The 20,455-nt window shown below is 41.1% G+C and overlaps 1 protein-coding gene across 1 annotated transcript in view; it reads right to left on the bottom strand.

The window, feature by feature from the left end:
* LOC133536314 (sorting nexin-18-like) overlaps positions 1–18,693 on the bottom strand; it is a 39,617-nt gene extending 20,924 nt beyond the window's left edge. The window contains exons 1-3 of the mRNA XM_061876742.1: positions 17,587–18,693; positions 14,553–14,846; positions 13,828–14,210 (exon numbers count right to left, since the gene is read on the bottom strand). Of these exons, the coding sequence (XP_061732726.1) occupies positions 13,828–14,210; positions 14,553–14,846; positions 17,587–18,326 (1,417 nt within the window). The 5' untranslated portion in view covers positions 18,327–18,693. The remainder of the gene's footprint in view (positions 1–13,827; positions 14,211–14,552; positions 14,847–17,586) is intronic.
* Between the last annotated feature and the right edge of the window lie 1,762 nt (positions 18,694–20,455).

Raw genomic sequence — 20,455 nt, 5'->3', positions numbered from 1 at the left:
TCCTGGTCCTGGAGGATAACAGGTCCTGGAGGGGTGGGAGTTTACAGCCAATAACCTTCTCAGCAGCACGTACGATGCGCTGCAGTCGATGCTTGTTCCCTGGACTGTGGCGCCAGGGAACCACACAGTGATGGAGGCGGTAAGAATGGACTCGATGATGGCTGAGTAGAACTGCACCAGCATCTCGGTCGGCACCTTAAGTTTCTTCAGCTGCTGCAGTAAGTACATACTCTGCTGGGCCTTTTTAATGAGGGAGCTGATGGTCGGCTCCCACTTGAGGTCCTGGGTGCTGGTGGTGCCCAAGAAACGGATGGGGTCCACAATAGAGACAGGGGAGGGAGAGTCAATCAGGGTGCGGGGAATGGTGGGGCTTTGACTTTTCTAAAGTCCAAGATCATCTGCACTGTTTGCTGGGTGTTCAGCTCCAAGTTGTTGAGGCTGCACCAGGACGCCAGCCGGACCACCTCTCTCCTGTAGGCGAACTCATAGCCATCCGAGATGAGCCGATGAGGGTAGTGTTGTCTGCAAACTTGAGCAGCTTTACCGACTAGTGACTGGAGGTGCAGCAGTTTGTACACAGCCCTGAGGAGGACCAGTGTTCGTGGTTTGACTGTCCGAGACAATCTTCCCCAGCCGCACGTGCTGTCTTTGGATCGTCAGGAAGTCATTTATCCAACTGCAGAGGGACTTGGGCATGCTGAGCTGGTAGAGCTTGTCTCGTAGCAGTCCAGGGAGAAGTTTGAAGGCAGAGCTGAAATCCACAAATATGATCCTGGCGTAGTTTCCTGGGGAATCCAGATGCTCCAGGATGAAGTGGAGGGCCAGGTTCACTGCACCGTCCACAGACCTGTTGGCTCTGTCGACGAACTGCAATGGGTTCAGGAGGGGGGCGGTGATGTCCTTGAGGTGGGGCAGGACCAAGCGCTCAAAGGACTTCATGACCACAGACGTCAGTGCCACCGGCCTGTAATCACTAAGTCCTGTGATCCATGCTTTCTTGGGGACAGGGACGATGGTGGAGGTCTGGAAGTAGGAGGGCACGTGGCATAGCTCCAGAGAGGTGTTAAAAATGTCAGTGAAGACAGGAGCCAGCTGATCCGCGAAGTATCTGGGGGCCTTCGGCGTGTTAAGCTTCAAGAACTGCCGGCACACATCCTCCTCTTGGATAGAGAGGGCCCTTGATGAAGTCCTGTGATGTTCGTGGAGTCCTTTACGTCTGCTGGAGTTGGTGGGGGGTGGTGGTGGCGGGAGTAGAGCTTTGATGAGCTGAAGGTCGTTCGTGATGACAGTATTGTGTGTTGAGGCCCTGAGCGAGAGTCTGGTCATTCAGGGCCTGGGGGGCTTTGGGCTTATAATTCATAAGGGCCCTAAGTCCTCTCCCCACAGCTGCAGAGTCATTAGAGCTGAACTGTTAGAGTACACAGATTCAGCTTTCTCCACTTCCCTGTTGAAGTGGTACTTCGCTTCTCTGGAGGTACTCCAAGCAGTCTCCTTCTTCTTGCGCAGCTGTCGGAGTTTGGGTGTGAACCAGGGCTTGGAATGATGCGCGCCTCATTGAACTGCATTCCTAAACTTTCTCAGTCTTTTTTACCACTTGTGCCAGCTTTTTTGAAACATTTTGCCGGCATCAAATTCCAAATGCGCTAATATTTTCAAAAATAACAAAGTTTACCAGTTCGAACATTAAGTATCTTGTCTTTGAGGTGTATTTAATTGAATATAGGTTGAAAGGGATTTGCAAATCATTGTATTCTGTTTTTATCCACCATTTATGCAATGTGCCAACTTCACTGGTTTTGGGTTTTGTAGATATAATGTTGTTTTGACGTGGTTGTTCGTTTTAATAAGTCTGAGCAGTGTTGTTGAAGTTGGATGAAATACCAAAGGACCAGGAGTTTGACACCCGTGATCTTCTTTTTTACTATCAGGGTTTTCTTTTTAGTTTTTCCTTCCCCGACTGTGGGTTTAGATGAGGGGATGTAATTGTTAGTTTAATAATACATTTTAAGCCCTCATGATTAAGGGTCTAGGGCTTCACGGTGGAAGAGGGGTTAGTGCGTGTGCCTCACAATACGAAGGACCTGAGTAGTCTGGAGTTCAATCCCGGGCTCGGGATCTTTCTGTGTGGAGTTTGCATGTCCTCCCCGTGAATGCGTGGGTTCCCTCCGGTTACTCCAGTTTCCTCCCACCTCCAAAGACATGCACCTAGGGATAGGTTGATTGGCAACACTAAATTGGCCCTAGTGTGTGAATGTGAGTGTGAATGTTGTCTGTCTATCTGTGTTGGCCCTGCAATGAGGTGGCGACTTGTCCCGGGTGTACCCCGCCCCCCGCGAACTAAAAGGGAATAAGCGGATAAGCGGTAGAAAATGGATGGATGGATGGATGGGTTAAGGGCTATATGCAGTAAATAAAATTAGATTGATTGATCGATTGATTAATAAAGCGTTAGTCTTAGGTTGAGCAGCACAAACTAACCAAAGACTGAAGGAATAACAGACTACATTCCTGCACTTAAATGAGGTCAACATCTGTGGTGCCGTGTAATACAAGTTGTTACTTCCCATGTCTAATATATTTTGGAATAATATAAAAGAAAACTCCACTGAGAAAGTAGGTGAAGAGTTGTTCATCACATAGACTATGGAGTTTTCAGGCTGCAATTGTATCTAGCGAGCAAAGCTTAGTGGACTATAGAAACAGTGCCCCCAGGTTTGGCAAACGTAAGGACTTTGCACGCCAGGAGAGGTTCCCTCCTCCCATACTGCAGGAAACCAGCAAGCAAGCTCTTCTGTTTGTTGTGTTTGTAATGTGTTTTTCGAGTGACTCACTTCAGGCTCTCCTAGTAGAGGATAAAAAAAATTTTGGGTATCAGTCTTCTTCTCAAACTGACTTTGCAATTCCATAAGTGAAAACAGATGTTAGTTGGGGTAGCAGGGTTTGTGAGTGTTGTCTGCCTGTAAATTGTTACATAGACAAAAAAAGAAGGCTACCAGTCAAATGGTGTTCTACAATACCATCCAAACCTCTTTGGTCAAAGTTAAAGATCCATTACTACAGACTGGTGGGTTGAAAAAAGGTGCTGAGTCTGTAACAAGTTTTTTAAACTAACCATTTTATATCTCTCTAGATCAGGGGTCACCGCGGGCACCAGGTAGCCCGTAAGGACCAGATGAGTAGCCCGCTGGCCTGTTCTAAAAATAGCTCAAATAGCAGCACTTACCTGTGAGCTGCCTCTATTTTTTAAATTTTATTTATTTACTAGCAAGCTGGTCTCGCTTTGCTCAACATTTTTAATTCTAAGAGAGACAAAAATCAAATAGAATTTGAAAATCCAAGAAAATATGTTAAAGAATTGGTCTTCACTTGTTTAAATAAATTCATTTATTTTTTTACTTTGCTTCTTATAACTTTCAGAAAGACAATTTTAGACAAAAAATACAACCTTAACAATAATTGTAGGATTTTTAAACACATATACCTTTTTACCTTTTAAATTCCTTCCTTTTCTTTCTGTCAGGCTTTCCCCTGACAGTTTGTCTATGTTTTTGTTTTTTCCTCTGCATTTGTCTTTGTTTCCTCTGTGTTTAGTATCTCCTGTCTTTAGTTCCCGTCAAGTGCTCTTATTTTGGTTCAGCTGCCTGTTTGTCTCCCTGTGTGCTGTTGTCACCTCATCTGCGGCTGATCAGCCCGCTCCTATTTGTACCCACTTTGTCTTCCAGTCAGGGCTGGATCATTGTCGTTGCCACATGTCGCTCCTGTCGTTGCTGTCGTGTCAATGTCATTTTCTACTTGTCATTCCTACTGGTCGTGTGAATGCAGCGTAGCGGTAAGCTATATTTGGTAGATGTTTTGTAGCTTACTGTTTTTTGTTCCCTGCTTCCGATTAGTTTGTTCATAGCCCTTGGTTTGTTATATCCGCCCATGTGCGTGCTTTTTGTCTGTACCCTTTGTTTGTTCTAGTTGTAGTATTTTAAATTAAACTATGTTTTCCTGCAAAATGCCTCCCTCCTTCTCTGCATCTTGGGGTTCGTCAACAAATAACCCTGACAGAATAATCCAGCCAAATACGAACCCCGCAGAGTTGTCCGTGGCGGAGAGGCTTAATTTAGCGCTAGAGCTAATGGCTAAATCAATTAGCTCAATCAAAGAGAAGTTTGGCCGCGTTTCAAGCCCTATCCCACCCACCCCTGTTGACTGTGGGCCTATCTGGGGACGTCTTGGAGCCTTCCCTTGAGGGGGGGGGCTATCAGTGGCTGTGCAGATGGGGATGCACAGCTACTACTCGTCCCAGTTGGTCTGCAACAGACGCCACCATCATCTCCGGTGGGCCGGCAGATGCTACTATCACCTCTGGTGGGTCTGCAACCTACGGCGCCATCACCTCCGGTGGGTCTGCACCATCATCTTCAGTTGGTCTGCAACAGACAGCGTCATCATCTCTGGTAGGCCGGCAGACGCCATCGCCTCTGACGGTGCCATCTTTGGTTGGCCGGCAGAGGCCACTGTCACCTCCAATGGGCCGGCAGACGCCACCATCACCTCCGGTGGGTCTGCAACCTACGACGCCATCACCTCCAGTGGGTCTGCAACCTACAGCGCCATCACCTCCGGTGGGTCTGCAACCTACGGCGCCATCACCTCCGGTGGGTCTGCAACCTATGGCGCCACCACGCACTCCGGTGGGCCAGCGGACTCCTCCACGCACTCCGATGGGCCAGCGGACTCCTCCACGCACTCCGATGGGCCAGCGGACTCCACCACGCACTCCAGTGGGCCAGCAGCAGGGGTCGCCACCACCACGCACCGGTGGGCCAGCAGCAGAGGGCGCCACCACCACGCACTCCGGTGGGTCAGCAGCAGAGGATGCCACCACCACGCACTCCGGTGGGTCAGGAGCAGAGGACACCACCACCATCCTGTCCGGTGGGCCAGCAGAGGTGGTCATTTCATGGGCGACCGCATCGCAAATGGCAGCGGCGTTCCATTCGCCGTCGCCACCTGACTCTTCCCCGCCTGACACTTGGCCTGGGGGCCCACCACCTTGTCCTCCCTCCACCCTCCCTTGACTCCGGACTGGTTTTTTTTCTATGGGGGGAGGATTCGTGAAACGTCTGGTATCCGTTATGGGAGGGGGGGCTACTGTCAGGCTTTCCCCTGACAGTTTGTCTATGTTTTAGTTTTTTCCTCTGCATTTGTCTTTGTTTCCTCTGTCTTTAGTTCCTGTCAAGTGCTCTTATTTTGGTTCAGCTTCCTGTTTGTCTCCCTGTGTGCTGTTGTCACCTCATCTGCGGCTGATTGGCACCTGGCCACATCTGTAGTCAATCAGCCCGCTCCTATTTGTACCCACTTTGTCTTCCAGTCAGGGCTGGATCATTGTCGTTGCCACATGTCGCTCCTGTCGTTGCTGTCGTGTCAATGTCATTTTCTACTTGTCATTCCTACTGGTTGTGTGAATGCAGCGTAGCGGTAAGCTATATTTGGTAGATGTTTTGTAGCTTACTGTTTTTTGTTTCCTGCTTCCAATTAGTTTGTTCATAGCCCTTGGTTTGTTATATCCGCCCATGTGCGTGCTTTTTGTTTGTACCCTTTGTTTGTTCTAGTTGTAGTATTTTAAATTAAACTATGTTTTCCTGCAAAATGCCTCCCTCCTTCTCTGCATCTTTGGGTTCGTCAACAAATAACCCTGACACTTTCCTGACAACTTAAATCAATGTTCCAAGTATTTTATTTTTTTTATTATTGTAAAGAATAATACATGCATTTTAATTTAATTCTTCATTTTAGCTTCTGTTTTTTGACAAAGAATATTTGTGAAATATGTATTCAAACTTATTATGATTGAAATTCAAAAAAATTATTCTGGCAAATCGAGAAAATCTGCAGACTCAAATGTAAATCTTATTTCAAAGTCTTTTGAATTTCTTTTAAAATTTTTGTTCTGAAAAATCTAGAAGAAATAATGATTTGTCTTTGTTAGAAATATAGCTTGGTCCAATTTGTTATATATTATAACAAAGTGCAGATTAGATTTTAACCTATTTAAAACATGTCATCATAATTCTAAAAGTAATCTTAATCAGGAAAAATTACTAATGATGTTCCATAAATTATTTTTTTCAAAAAGATTTGAATTAGCTAGTTCCTCTATTCATTTTTTCAGTTGAATTTTTAATTTTAAAGAGTCAAAATTTAAAATAAACTGTTTCAAAATTGTATTTTAATTTTTTTCGTGTTTTCTCCTCTTTTAAACCGTTCAATTAAGTGTTTTTTTCATCATTTATTCGGTACAAAAAACCTGTAAAAGGAAAAAAAATGTACGACGGAATGACACAGAAATACCCATTTATATATATATATATATATATATATATATATATATATATATATATATATATATATATATATATATATGTATATATGTATATATTTATTTCTTAAAGGTAAATTGAGCAAATTGGCTATTTCTGGCAATTTATTTAAGTGTGTATCAAAGTGGTAGCCCTTCGTGTTAATCAGTACCCAAGAAGTAGCTCTTGGTTTCAAAAAGGTTGGTGACCCCTGCTCTAGATCAACTTAAAAGTCAAAACGTGCAAATCTTGGTGTACAGTATATTACTACTAACTTGTTGGTTCAAAATATTGTAGGCAAGACTACAGAGTCACATCTTACTTCAAGATAACCATTTAACTTCTATGTGATAGAGAGCAGTTATTTTTTTCAGTTCTACATCTGGAAAGCATGTTTGCGCTTTTTGGGTTCACAAAAAGTTCAAACTCCAGTTGACCACAAGAAGGCAGCAAGGACATTTACAAATTTGTATTATTCCTTTCGGCAAAAAAAGCGGCAATACTTGGACTAATACTGCACAAAAAGTTACAATGCGATTTTATGAAACTATTTTTTTGCACACACACACACACTTGGTATGTAACATTTAACAGTATTGACAAATCACAATAAAACTCCCAACGGTTAGTATTTCCATTTTGAATTTAAATGTTTTTCGGAAAATAGTGATTGATAACTTTACATTGGTAAACTTATGGCCGGTGAGTCACGGTGACGCTGCTAAATTCATAAAGAAGCAAACTAGTGCTAACTTGCTAGCTAGCTGAAATGGTAACACGAATACAGGAGACATCTTTCCACATTAAGAAATGATTTACTCCAATATGAACTTTTATAAACACATTGTTGTCTGAGCAACTAAGACATTAAACCGTGCATATTGAACCTACAAACTGTGCTCTCTAAGCAGAGATCAATCTATACTTGGTGCAATACAACCCGTGTGACATCACCTAGATCAGAAGTGCAAAACTTGTTTATCAGTATAAAACCACTAAAACCTATACAAATTAAAAAGTAAAAAGATGGGCTCCAGCAACCCCCGCCACCCCAAAAAAGGGACAAGCGGTAGAAAACGGATGGATGGAAGATAAACACTCAAATATAAATAATATGGCTCTTCCCCCTCCAATGTTGCCATTTCTAAAAAAATTTGGCGTATATTTCTAAAATATAACTGTCGGTAGACTTGCTATGTAAGCGCTAAAAACTACAACATGGCTGATGTAGGGAAGACACAGTCGAAGGGGGCATTGCCTGGAGGACGGCTTCGGCAGGTAAGACTGCCGAAAAATGGCGCATTTTGAGGAAACAGTCAGTAAACAGCTTGAAAATGGTCTGTAAAACAATTATATGCAAAATTTGGACCAAATAACCACCCCTACATTTTATGTAGACCAGAACAGAATATCCACAGGGTTTTAAAAAGTCTTAAATCCAACAAGTTGAATATAAGGCCTTAAAACTGCTAACTTTCTCCTAAAATCTCATAAAAGGTCTTCAAACGATTTTGAAAAGTCTTGAAATTCTGTTATATAAAACATGCACAAACTTCAGTCATGCTTTTAAATGTTTTGATTTGTAAAAAACGCTGTAACGTAACTACAAAACAAAACTAAACCTGTGCTGCCCAGTCCAAATTTATGAAGCACCACCAGCTAGTGAGCTGTGCGCGCAGAGTTGTGAAATGAATTATATTTTATATAGCGCTTTTTCTCAAGTGACTCAAAGCGCTTTACATAGTGAAACCCAATATCTAAGTTACATTCAAACCAGTGTGGGTGGCACTGGAAGCAGGTGGGTAAAGTGTCTTGCCCAAGGACACAACGGCAGTGACTAGGATGGCGGAAGCGGGAATCGAACCTGCAAACCTCAAGTTGCTGACACGGCCACTCTACCAACCGAGCTAAACCGAGTTCTGTTGTTACAGCTTAGCAAAGCAGCGGCGAAAATTTAACAAAAGTCCAAAGCAAAAAAAATTACTTGCACGAGATGGGTAAGTGCAAGTTCAACGATTTGTGGCTCCAGAATGATCAATTTAATGCATGTTTGAAGCCAGTGGATGGAAACGTGTAAAATGTTAAGGACCCAGATGTGGCGCCATCGAGGAGTGAAGCATTTGTAAACATTGCAGTGGAAGTGAATGGAATGATAATGTTAAAGTCAAAAATCTGGGATAAGTCCCTGCCACAAGTAATAACTTAACTCCCCAAAGGAGTGTCACGTTGGTAAAATGGTGAGAAATCCTACTACTACATACAGTCAGGGCTGTCGTATAGGGGAGAAAGGTGATGACAATTCTAAGGGCCCGCAGCCCATGAGGGCCCACACACTACTGGGCCCATGAGGGCCCAGTAAAATTCACGACAAAATGATAATGCATACACTGAAGTAATATATATTAATTCAAATTATTTTGAATTAAAAACAACAAAGCCACAAGTAATACAATATTTTAATTCAATGAATTCAATAACCCCCTCTGCCTCATCCTAAAAATTAAGCGAGCACCAGCAAACTCGTGCAGGGTTAGGTTGCCCCCCAAAAAGCACAAGTCCGAACATCACAAACGAGTTGGGAAGGAGACCAGGAGTAGGAGCAACACAGCAGGGGCCCAGGTTAAATATTAAGAACGTTCTTACTAAAGGTAAGCAACTTACACGTCGTCTGTGCACAGCAAAGAATATGGAGCGCACAAAATCAAATCCAATCTGAAATTTGGACAAAATAAACTCAAAACATTTTTTTCTGTAGGAATTTGCAATGCAACTATATGAGTGACAGTCTTTGACGACAAGCAGCCACAACAAATAAAACAATGTTTGTCAACACTGTTCAATTATTGCAACGTCTGTCGAGACACTTTAAGCAGGACAGGAATTCCAACAATCACTTTACTGAGCAAAATTGTTTATATTCGGCTGTAACCACACAAAAACATAAGTAAAACACATATATATAGTAAAACTGGTCATTTTCTGCCGTACAAACCAAGCCAAAACCAACTCTTTGTCATCTGTCCTATGCCGCTCGCACTTAGCCAATTCCAGGGATGCGTTTATGGCCACAAAAAAGTCGGACACCTCCAAAAATATGACTCCACAGTCAGATGTTCTGTCATTTATTAAGAATGGTAATTTATGAATATTAATAATGAAATGCGGTTACTAACTACTAATAATGAGCATCTGACAAAGTTCAGTTACGTTATCATGATATGTTCTATGTAGTCCAGTAAAATGTGCTATTAGTGGGACATTTGAATAGCCTGAATACCAAAAAGTAAACTATTCAAAGATCTGTTGTTTGTTTTCATAGCAATATAAAATAAAAGGCAGCATGCTGACAACAACAAAGTAAAAGATTCTATTTTGAATTTTTGACAGTTGTACACTAACTATTATATCATAACATTACCTGTGACTGTTGCAGGTGAAGAAAGGGTGTTTAGCAAACTGAAACGAGTAAAGAACTATTTCACATCCAATTCAAGCCCAGAGAGGCTAAACAGCCTTCCAAGACTTACAATTGAATGTCAGCTAAGCCGACAGTTGGACTTCAAAGACCTCATCAGCAAATTTGCAAAGAAAAAAGCCAGTGTTTCGTTTTTGGATTAGATTTACAGTGAACAAACAAGCCAATTAAAACTTGAATTGAGATTAGATGAAGTTTATCATTGTTTCTGATATTTGTTTTATAACCATGTAGTCCATGTGCTATATACTTGCACATTAATGTTGAAAGCTACTACTTTACCTGTGGACTATTTTGAACCAGGACACTTACTTTTTTTTGCATATTAGTTAAATACAAAAAAATACCCACTACCTGTTTGTTGAGTGACTAATTGAAAATGTATGTGTAAGAACATGTTTCAAATCAATGAAATGAGAATAAGACAACTAATAAGCCATCATTTACAAAATAATACTCTGACTCGTTAAGGCGTTAATCGTAAAAAAGGAAACAAATTGGATGTGTTACACCACACACCATCAACAACACTGAAAAACAACAAAATTGAAGGTGACAACAAATGGAGTTGAGGGGCCCACAACAATATCTTTTCAGGGGCCCAGAATTCCTAGCAATGGCCCTGCTTACAGTAAGCACACGCTAATTTATCTGTGGATGTAGTGTATTCACAGCAGTAAAACTATTAAAAAAACAATTGTCTTATAATATTTATATTAATTATTCAAATAATTTCAGGTCAGCTTCTCATGCCTAACCATGTTTTTATACAGTAACTGACATTACAAGCTACAAAGTTTGTCTGTTTTAGTGTTTACACTCAGTTTGTGGTGGGGTGAGGAAGGCAAGGAAGATTTGCGAATGTCATCTTGTCATGCTTAAATAAATACTAGTCTTTGTTTACTAGAAATATGTTTTCAAAAAAGACACAAAAACTGGTAAAAAAAAATGTATTTGTACATACCAGATAAAAAATGACCGGAGCAAATTTGAACGTTATCCACATTATTCAAATCCACATCCTGTTTGAGGCTTGCAAGCCGTAATTGCCTTCTTTCTTTTTAGACAATCGCTCTGTCTGCGCTCTGTCTGTTTTTCACAATGTTGTGCAGATACAGTTGTAGTACTGTAGATGTTATATCTGTTTGCTAAAATCTGAAAAAGTATACCATTTAGCTTTAGCAGAGATGCTAAAAGTCTCTTTTACGAACAGTAAATTATTGTACTTTACCATTGCTGACGCTCTGATTGTTACATGAAAACACTTGATATGACGCACACTGCACCTTTTGCAAGAAGACACTTCTATGGCAAATAAGAAAAATGGCTGTTATCATTTTTGCTCTTTATTTTTCAATTATTTTACAATAGAGAGGCTTCTGATGTACTTAGTTGGTTTAACTATTTTGTTTTCAAATGTGAAAGAGCAGTAAATAAATTCCTATACGTACAATTAATTTTGGCTGTCAGATTGTCCTGTATACCTTGTAGATTTTTCTCCGTATGAATGGGAAATGGTCTAAATTCATATTCATTATCGTCTTTAAAAAAGTCTTAACAAGTCTTTTACATGTAAAAAAATTCATAATGTGACCACTTTAATGTTTTTTCTTCCACAAAAGTATACTGTGTGTCTATTTATTGTATCCAATGTTTTTAATGAAAAAAATGTTTAAGGTTTTGGCGTATGAATACGTCTTTAACACATTCAACAATACCGTGATAATAATAATGATGGCCAAGATAATTTTGGTCCCAATAACCGTGACGTGAAATTTTCATATCATTAAATCCCTAACACAAAGCCAAGCGCTCTTACATTTCAAATAAATAAATAATAAATGATAAATGGGTTGTACTTGTATAGCGTTTTTCTACCTTCAAGGTACTCAAAGCGCTTTGACACTATTTCCACATTCACCCATTCACACACTGATGGAGGGAGCTGCCATGCAAGGCGCTAACCAGCACCCATCAGGAGCAAGGATGAAGTGTCTTGCTCAGGACACAACGGACGTGACGAGGTTGGTACTAGGTGGGGATTGAACCAGGGACCCTCGGGTTGCGTACGGAATAAATAAAGCTGGTTTTTTTTGCAATTAAAATGATCATTACTGTTAAATCCCTCAATTTCATGTTATGCTTCAATGAGGTTACACTGTGGTTTTTTTCCGACATTTTAAATACTCCCTTCTGGTCTACATAACACGTAATGATGGATCTTTAGTCAAAAGCTTGCAGAGATTATGTTTTACGCGACCGTCTTCAAGTCACTTTCTGACCGTGTCTTCAGGATCCACAATTTTGAGGGCGGTCTTATTTATGTGCCTCCACTTTGACTGTGTCTTCTCCTAGTCATCTTTGTTGTACTTTTTAGAGCATACCTGCTCAGTGGTGGTTAGAGTGTCCGCCCTAAGATCGGTAGGTCGTGAATTCAAACCCTGGCCGAGTCATACCAAAGACTATAAAAAAAATGAAACACATTACCTCCCTGCTTGACACTCAGCATCAAGTGTTGGAATAGGGGGTTAAATCACCAAAAATTATTCCCGGGTGCGGCCACCACTACTGCTCACTGCTCCCCTCACCTCCCAGGGGGTGATCAAAGGTTATGGGTCAAATGCGGAGAATAATTTCGTCACACCTAGTGTGTGTGACAATCATTGGTACTTTAACTTTAATTTTGTTTTAATATAAGAACTATATGCTACTGTGTATTAGAAATAGCAAGAGCGGCGTATGCATGTGCATGTACGTGCCAGTCTGCCCAACAACATGAGGATAGAGGAAAAAAAGAACTTAAATACTGCAGCGTCATATTAGGGTTGGGCGGTGTACCGGCATTAAAGTTAATACCAGTATATTTTCTTAAGAAATATACATTTGATACGATACCACCAAACCGGTATCTTTTGAATTGCCTTTGTTATGCCCGTTTGCATTCGGTGCGGGGTGCCCGGCAGGCACCGTAACTGAGGAAGAGTCCGGCGCGGGTCTGGAGTTGGCGCATTCCCGACACCGACCTCCCAGCTACATACGATTTTGCGCACTGCCGACGTGCCCGCACCGGCAGCTGCCGTTACTTTTCCTAGTAATTACATTTATTAAAGAATAACTCCTTTAGTAATTAAGTTACTTTTTTGGTTAAGTAACAAGTTACTATAATTAATTACTTTCTAAAAATAATTTTCAGAACACTGGTAGTAACAGTATGGTGGTATTTAGTTTAAACTAAACACCGCATGTTTTGTTTAAAATACAGAAATATATTGAATATTGCAATTCGGCCTAAAAATACCAGGAAATCAGATTTTGTCTATATCGCCCAGCCCTACATCAGACTACAATAGCAGACTCTTGCAAAGCTATCGGGTAAATGTCTACCACATATGGAGATAACTTCTGATGTCACACTTGGGGAAAACATCGCAAATTGGGCAAATTCCAAATTACTCTTTTAGAGGAAGTATGAAGGAAGGCAAGATTGTTTAATAAATATCTCCGCCATGCCTTCATGGTTTGATTGTAAATATTCAGGACTCATGCAGATCCCAAATACACTAAACCAGGTAAAATAAATAAGAAAAGTTGGTTTTGCAAAACTTATTCAACTGTTCATTCATGTCCGTACTCAAACAAAGACAAGTCAAAAGAAGAGTTATTTAATTATTGTCAACGGGACGTGAGGAGTGTCGCCCCTCATGTTAACGAAAATGCAGCTCGAGTCTTTGATTAAAATGTTAGCGTTTCCATGTGATGCAGTTCATTAAACAAAAAAGTTATGAATGTTGGTGCAAATCTAAATACGTATGTATTTTTGTGCAGCTTTATCAAATGCTTCCTTTTACCTAGCTATATGATTTGGTCCAGTTCGGTACACATTTTGGCATTTTGGAGGTACAGCCTAAATCTTTCTGTATACAACTATACTGTGGTAAACCAAACTAAACAGAACCCTTTGGTAGAAATAAAATATATTACTCAGACATTAAACATCCTGACCTTTCTGCACATGGATGATGTCAGGAAAGTTGGCCAGGTGTCCTCTGTAGAGATCCAGCAGATCAGAAATGGGATCCAGGTCGTGACGTGGTTGGTCTGCAAAACACTGTCCTATGGCCTCATAGGCATCACCAGTATACGCGATGGCCTTGTTCAGACCTGCCGAGAAGACCTGCTGATCCATCTCGAATGCCTGTGAGAGGAGTTTGAAGGATTGTCCCACTTTCTGGTACTCTTTCTTGAATCCTGACATCTGCTTGCGTGCAAATTCATTGATAGTGGTGTTGACGAGCACAATGTTCTCGTCCATCTTCTTAGTGAAGGTCTTGAAGCCTTCGATCTTGCTCTCCACTTCCTGAAGGTCAAGTGGGACAGCCGGCGTGCTTGATGGAGGACAGACATTCTTAAAGAACGGAGCATATTCTTGCTACCAAGAGATGCCTTGCAGCCTTATTTGGCAAATACTTCCAATATTACATCATCTTTACTCCACAAACATTCTTTTCTCGCTCACATCTCCCTGGGACAAAAAACACAAAGACTTGAAGAAATGTACAATTACTTTGCTATAAGGGCAATACCCGACCACTAAAACTCTTACTGTTTAAAAATGAAATTTATTAATTAACTTGAACATCTGACAAAAAAACATGAGGTGTTTTGTTTGTGCATTTGGACACAATCTTTGATTCAAAACATCTGTAGCATTCATAAGATGTTCATACCTGATCGTGAGGAAGAAATTTGCCCCGACCAACTCATCCCTCTCTGCTTTCCTCTTGCCCTGTTTCCAGGCCTTCTCATCTGCCCCACATGTGAGGAAATGCTGAAAGACGTCGCAGCGGGCCAGCACAGGGTGGCTGGTCATGTGATTCATCCACCAGATGAGGCCTTTCCTTCGCTTAGAAATAAAGTCCTCCTCAAAGCGCCCAGTTGCCTGTTTCTCTGGGAGATGTGGCACCGAGATGACAGGAAAGCGCTCCACCAGCCGAGCGTAGAGCCAGTCGAAATGTTTGTACCTGCAGGGGACAAGGAAACGACGGTAAGGTGAATCATGGGTGTATATAGTTAGCATATGGGGGATTAAATAGAGAGGTGGGAGCAAGAGAAAAAGAGCACCTACGTCTAGTAAGGTTTATGCTGTCTAAAATAGGGCTGGGCGTATCGATACCAAGTATCGATAGTATCGATACTTGGTGAGTATCGGTATCATATCATTACTGGCGTGATGGTATCGATACTTCACCAAATTAAGCGAATCACTCCGATTTTAAAAAAAATGTGAGCGCAGCGCAGCGCTCCTCACCACTCCACCCTCCTCCCTAGTGATGGGTCGCGAACGAGATTTAAAAACACTTTAAAAATTCATCTTCAACCCAAAATAAAATAAAATACATACAATTAACATGACGCTTGTAGGTAAAAGCGTTCGCGCACACACATCAGTATAATTCGCTCCGAGTTTCACTCGGACACGCACACACACAAGCGTTCGTTTCCAGTGCGACTTAATGTCTTGGTTGTAAACTGTAAAGTATTTTATTGCACTAAAATAACGATAAGAATTTCTCAGTTCTTTTGTTTTGTGTTCATTTTTACAACTGTTTAAAAACTAGTGTTTTCTTCTTTACTTAAGTTATTGTGTGTTGTGAGGCGACTAGCCAAGTTCAGTATTTGTTTTCACCTTATTTGCACTATTTACTTTATTGTAATTGATACTATTACTTTTTTATTTGAATTTCTCAGTTCTTTTGTTTTGTGTTCATTTTTACAACTGTTAAATAACTAGTGTTTTCTTTTTTACTTAAGTTCTTGTGTGTTGTGAGGCGACTAGCCAAGTTCAGTATTTGTTTTCACCTTATTTGCTCTACTTACTTTATTGTAATTGATATTATTACTTTTTTATTTGACTTTCTCAGTTCTTTTGTTTTGTGTTCATGTTTACAACTTTGTTCAATAACTAGAGTTTTGTTATTTACCTTAAGTATTTGTGTGTTTTGAGGCGACAAGCCAGGTTCAGTAGTTGTCTGCACCTTATTTGCATTACTTTATTGCTATTGATATTACTTTTGCTGCGATGATGTGGTGACTTGTCCAGGGTGTACCCCGCCTTCCGCCCGATTGTAGCTGAGATAGGCGCCAGCGACCCCAAAAGGGAATAAGCGGTAGAAAATGGATGGATGTATATTACTTTTGTAATAAATATTTTATTTTTTGACTTAAATCGTTGTCCTGTATTGTATTATTATCATAATCAATTAATAAAGGCAAAAGTACAAATTTGTTTTTCAAAAGTATCGATACCCCGAAGTCCCCCCCGCCCATGAGATGACGACACCTCCGGTATCGGTATCGGCGATACTGGCCGGTATCGGATCGGATCGGTATCGATACCCAAATTTGCGATATTGCCCACCCCTAGTCTAAAACCTAATTCTTACAGACTTAAATACAATATTTTAGCAAATATATTTATCTAGATTCAGAATTTGTTTTATGTTGTTGCTTCAATCAATCGTCTAATTACAAAATAAACATTGCAATAGAGTGCACATGAGGGCGTCGGTGCGTGAGTGCCTTGATGTGTGTGGCGGAAAACAACGGAGAGTGTTTTATTTATTTAATTTTTTAATTGATAGACACAGTGGCGGAAAACAACGGAGAGTGTTTTATTTATTTAATTTTTTAATTGATAGACACATGCCAAAAGTGCAATTCTATTAGATTAAAGAATGCAGAAAAATACTTGTTTATTCCAGTAATATTCCTTGAAATCTGCACTGAGGATTAAAAGTATGTTTATGATTATTAAATGTATCGAACAAACTAATCAATAGATTACTCAATAAGTAAAATAACGGACAGCTGCAGCCCTAATCTTGACTGTTGTCCAAATAAATCTTGCATGTTGTGTAAAAATGAGACTGGTACTGTTTTTTGTATGTTTGTTTTTTTCAATTACAGTAATGCACTGTAAAAACGTTGACCGTAGCCTTTATTGTTAAAAATGGCAAGCTCAGTTGCCAGAAATTTACAGTACTAAAAACTGTTTAATTTGTTCGGTGTCAAAACCCTTGTAATAGCTGCAGTAAAATTATGTTTTGTTTTGTAAAATCTACAGATTTTTTACACAGTAGACAAGGGTATTTCCTCCACCCCAAATAAAGTACACCAAAAATCATATATCCACTGTCGAGGACACTCATTCCTATCTCAGCTACAATCGGGCGGAAGGCGGGGTACACCCTGGACAAGTCGCCACCTTGTAGCTGAGATAGGCGCCAGCGCCCCCCGCGACCCCAAAAGGGAATAAGCGGTAGAAAATGGATGGATGGATGGAAGGACACTCATTCCCAGGAATGTTCAAAATAAGACAAATAGTGAAGGGAGCAATCAATATGCCCCCTTCCTCCTCCTGGCCCCCAATACAATTCAGTGGAATTTCCCTGCTACACGTAGTCCATAAAGTCAACAACACTTTTATTAGTGACCTTTTTTAAAGTACTTAGAGAGGTAATAGTTGGTAATAACAGGGGCAAGAGAGGACAGAGATAAGAGGGACTAGTGTACAGCAACGTGTTGATCTAAGGGCTAAACACAATGAAACAATGAGAAAGGAAACACTGGATTCCTGAGAGCAAAAGGCCACACTTAGTTCTGCTTTTGCAATTTGGTGCAAACAGTGGGAACATGGGAACAGGCCACAAGCCACACCACCATTTAGTAAAAGGGTATGAGGAAAGTCAAGAAGCTTCCTACCTACGGTTGACTTGAACGTTGGTGTGTGTCGGGGTCAGGCCGTAAGACATGTAGCTCTTCATGCCTTTGAACTTAGTCTGCTTGGTGGGGTCATCAATGTTGCAGGTGAAGGGGTACGGGTCCTCCTGCCACTCGGGTCCGTGCTTGCCCATTGCCACACAGATCTTGTCCCCATCTCTAACAAAAGCGGCCGCCTCCCCGAGCAAGAAGGCCTCACCTCCAGACTTGACAAAGGTGGAGAACCTGTTAAGGTTCCTTCCCACCGTTGCTGAGCTCTTCGCCTGAGGTTGCTGCGAGCTGCTGCGTCTGCCCGGAAGGGAGGTGGTCACAGGGTACAAGGAATGCGGTGAGGTACCCAGTCCCCTGGGGGTGTCCGTTGCTGGAGAAGTGTCATCCCATTCGTCGTCCCAGTCGTCATCGCTGCCCTGGCTGGTATGGAAGCTGCCTCCCCCGCTGCCAAAACTTCCTGCTTCGGGTCCTTTCTGAGAATAGGTGACATGAGTGGGGGTGACAACTTTAGGAGAGGAGAAACCATTGTTGTTGTTGGAGGTGATGTGATCCCTAATGATCTCCACATAGGAGGCTGGGAAGAGGCCAACATCCCCCCTACTGTTCTCCCCCTCCAACCAGCCCTCCAGCTCTTCCTCACTAAACAGGGTGACCATCTCGTTCTCACTAATGGAGATCTCCCCTTGGTTCTCCGAGCTGAAGTCGTACAACACCCTGGCCTTAAGCGCCATTCTCAAGATGACTTCTCTTTTTCTTTGCTCAAGAACCTTCTTTGATTCCCAACATAAAGATCCTTGGAAGTTGCAACTTTTCCACACTTTTGTCAAAAACCTGTTTGCTTAATCCGCGCGTGGAAGAAAAAATAGCAAAGTAGAAATCCTATCAGATATCCGACAATCACCTCCTCTCGTCTCTCTCAACTTCAAATATGTATTTCATCGGACAAAAATAATGATGTCTTACAAAAAACAAGTTGACAGACCTTCGATGGGTCGATGTTGGCGTTAATGGCGGATAATGAAAAGGGCTAATGTCCCTTTTTTCCCCGTCCTCTCCCCGTGATGCTTGTAAGTTAAGGATACCAGCCCGAACACGTAGTAGGACTGAAAGAGGGCGGAGCCTAATGCAAGTTTGGTCTCGCCACGCAATTCACATGAAGGGGGAAAATGTGTGTATTCTATTCATGTACCTTGTAGAATTATGTGATGTAGAAGTTATGCAGCTTCTATATGTTAGCTTTGTGCCACAACCTGCACAGCGGCTTCTCAAAAACAGTGATAATGTGCAGAGTTGTTTTAGTGAATGTTTTGGCAAGTTTCAGACAGTGTGCATTGAGGATTTTTTGTGGCAGAGGGTAAAATTACAACCACCCGGTGTAACATGCAGGCATGCACCCCGTCACCACACCCCAGATACATAATCATATTGCAATTGAAACCCAGCGTGATATGTCTAAGAATATGCATTTGGTTCTGATAATTACTGAAAATCAATGCAATTTAAATGGTCCTGTGAGGTCACATAGTATCTGCAATGTCAAGCTTCTGTCGCTAGAGGCCAGTGCGACACCACATATTCATTTTAAGAGAAAGCTGCAATGGAATCAACCCAGGGTTACAACGTAGGACCTTGGTGCATCTAAAAAAAATCCAAATATTTTGCAAAAGTTATTTGACTGAAGGAGTTAAAATCAGAATAAGATTTTCTAAATTACTCTAACTAACCTTTCGACCATTTTTGAGATACGTTTTTGTTTTCTTTTTAATGAGGATTTTAAAGATGATAAACACGTTTGGAAGATGTGGTTAATTAGAATCAACTTCAAAACACTCCATCAACGTTTTCTATACAGACGGTGTGGCAAAAGTGGAAAAAAAGTGCAGTTCCCCTTTAAAGGGGAACTGCACTTTTTTTTTTTTTAGAATTCTGAGGTGATAGAAAAAGCTTGCAAGATGTTGCCAAATGGAGTCCTCTATTATTCCTCTTATTGACCAAGCAAATGTTTTCTCAAACAAAAGTAGTTACCCTGTAGCAAAAAAAAGTCACGGCTAATTAGTCATTACTTTCGTGTGTCAGTCGACCTCATTTCCGTGTTTGCAGCACCACACCTGACGCCACCCGGTGTAACATGCAGGTAGTCAATGCAATGCAAAGTTTCCCCAACAGTGAGCTGTAGAAATCTCTTCTGCATATGAACAAGACCGGGTTACTTTTGTAAATTATTTTATATTATATGCATTCATTACAAATATATATTTCAAATGTATATTTATTTTAAATTTTTATACTTGTAAATAAATACTAATGAACATCCAAAATTCAGTATATATCAGGAAATTACAATATTATTATGACCAGTAAAAAAACGGATTATAGAAATGTTAGTTAAAACATATATAAACATTAATAAACATGTATAAACATGAATATAAATATGAACATTTACAGACTTGGTCGGGTCTCCTTTTGCCAGAATTACAATGGGAATAGGGCGTGGCATCAGTCTCTGGCACTCCTCAGATTTTATGAGAGCCTTCAGTTTTTCTGCATTGTTGGGTCTGGCGTATCGCATTTTCCTTCTTGACAATACCCTACCCCATATAGCTTTTCTATAATCTATGGGGTTGAGGTCAGGCAAGTTTGCCGGCCAATTAAGAACAAGGATACCATGGTCCTTAAAACACCTACTGGTAGTTTTGGTACCATGTCATCTGCTGGTGTTGGTTCACTGTGTTTTCTGATGTCCACGGTCACTGTAGTAATCTACTAGGTAGTTTTAGACCACTCTCTATATACTCAACTTTATCGAGACACAGATTTAGTTTTCCAACAGGACGTGGTACCTGCACAGTGCTACAAC

The sequence above is a fragment of the Nerophis ophidion genome, linkage group LG17 (genome assembly GCF_033978795.1).
Source record: "Nerophis ophidion isolate RoL-2023_Sa linkage group LG17, RoL_Noph_v1.0, whole genome shotgun sequence".
Lineage (NCBI taxonomy): Eukaryota > Metazoa > Chordata > Actinopteri > Syngnathiformes > Syngnathidae > Nerophis > Nerophis ophidion.
This window is presented reverse-complemented; position numbering and strand designations above follow the sequence as displayed.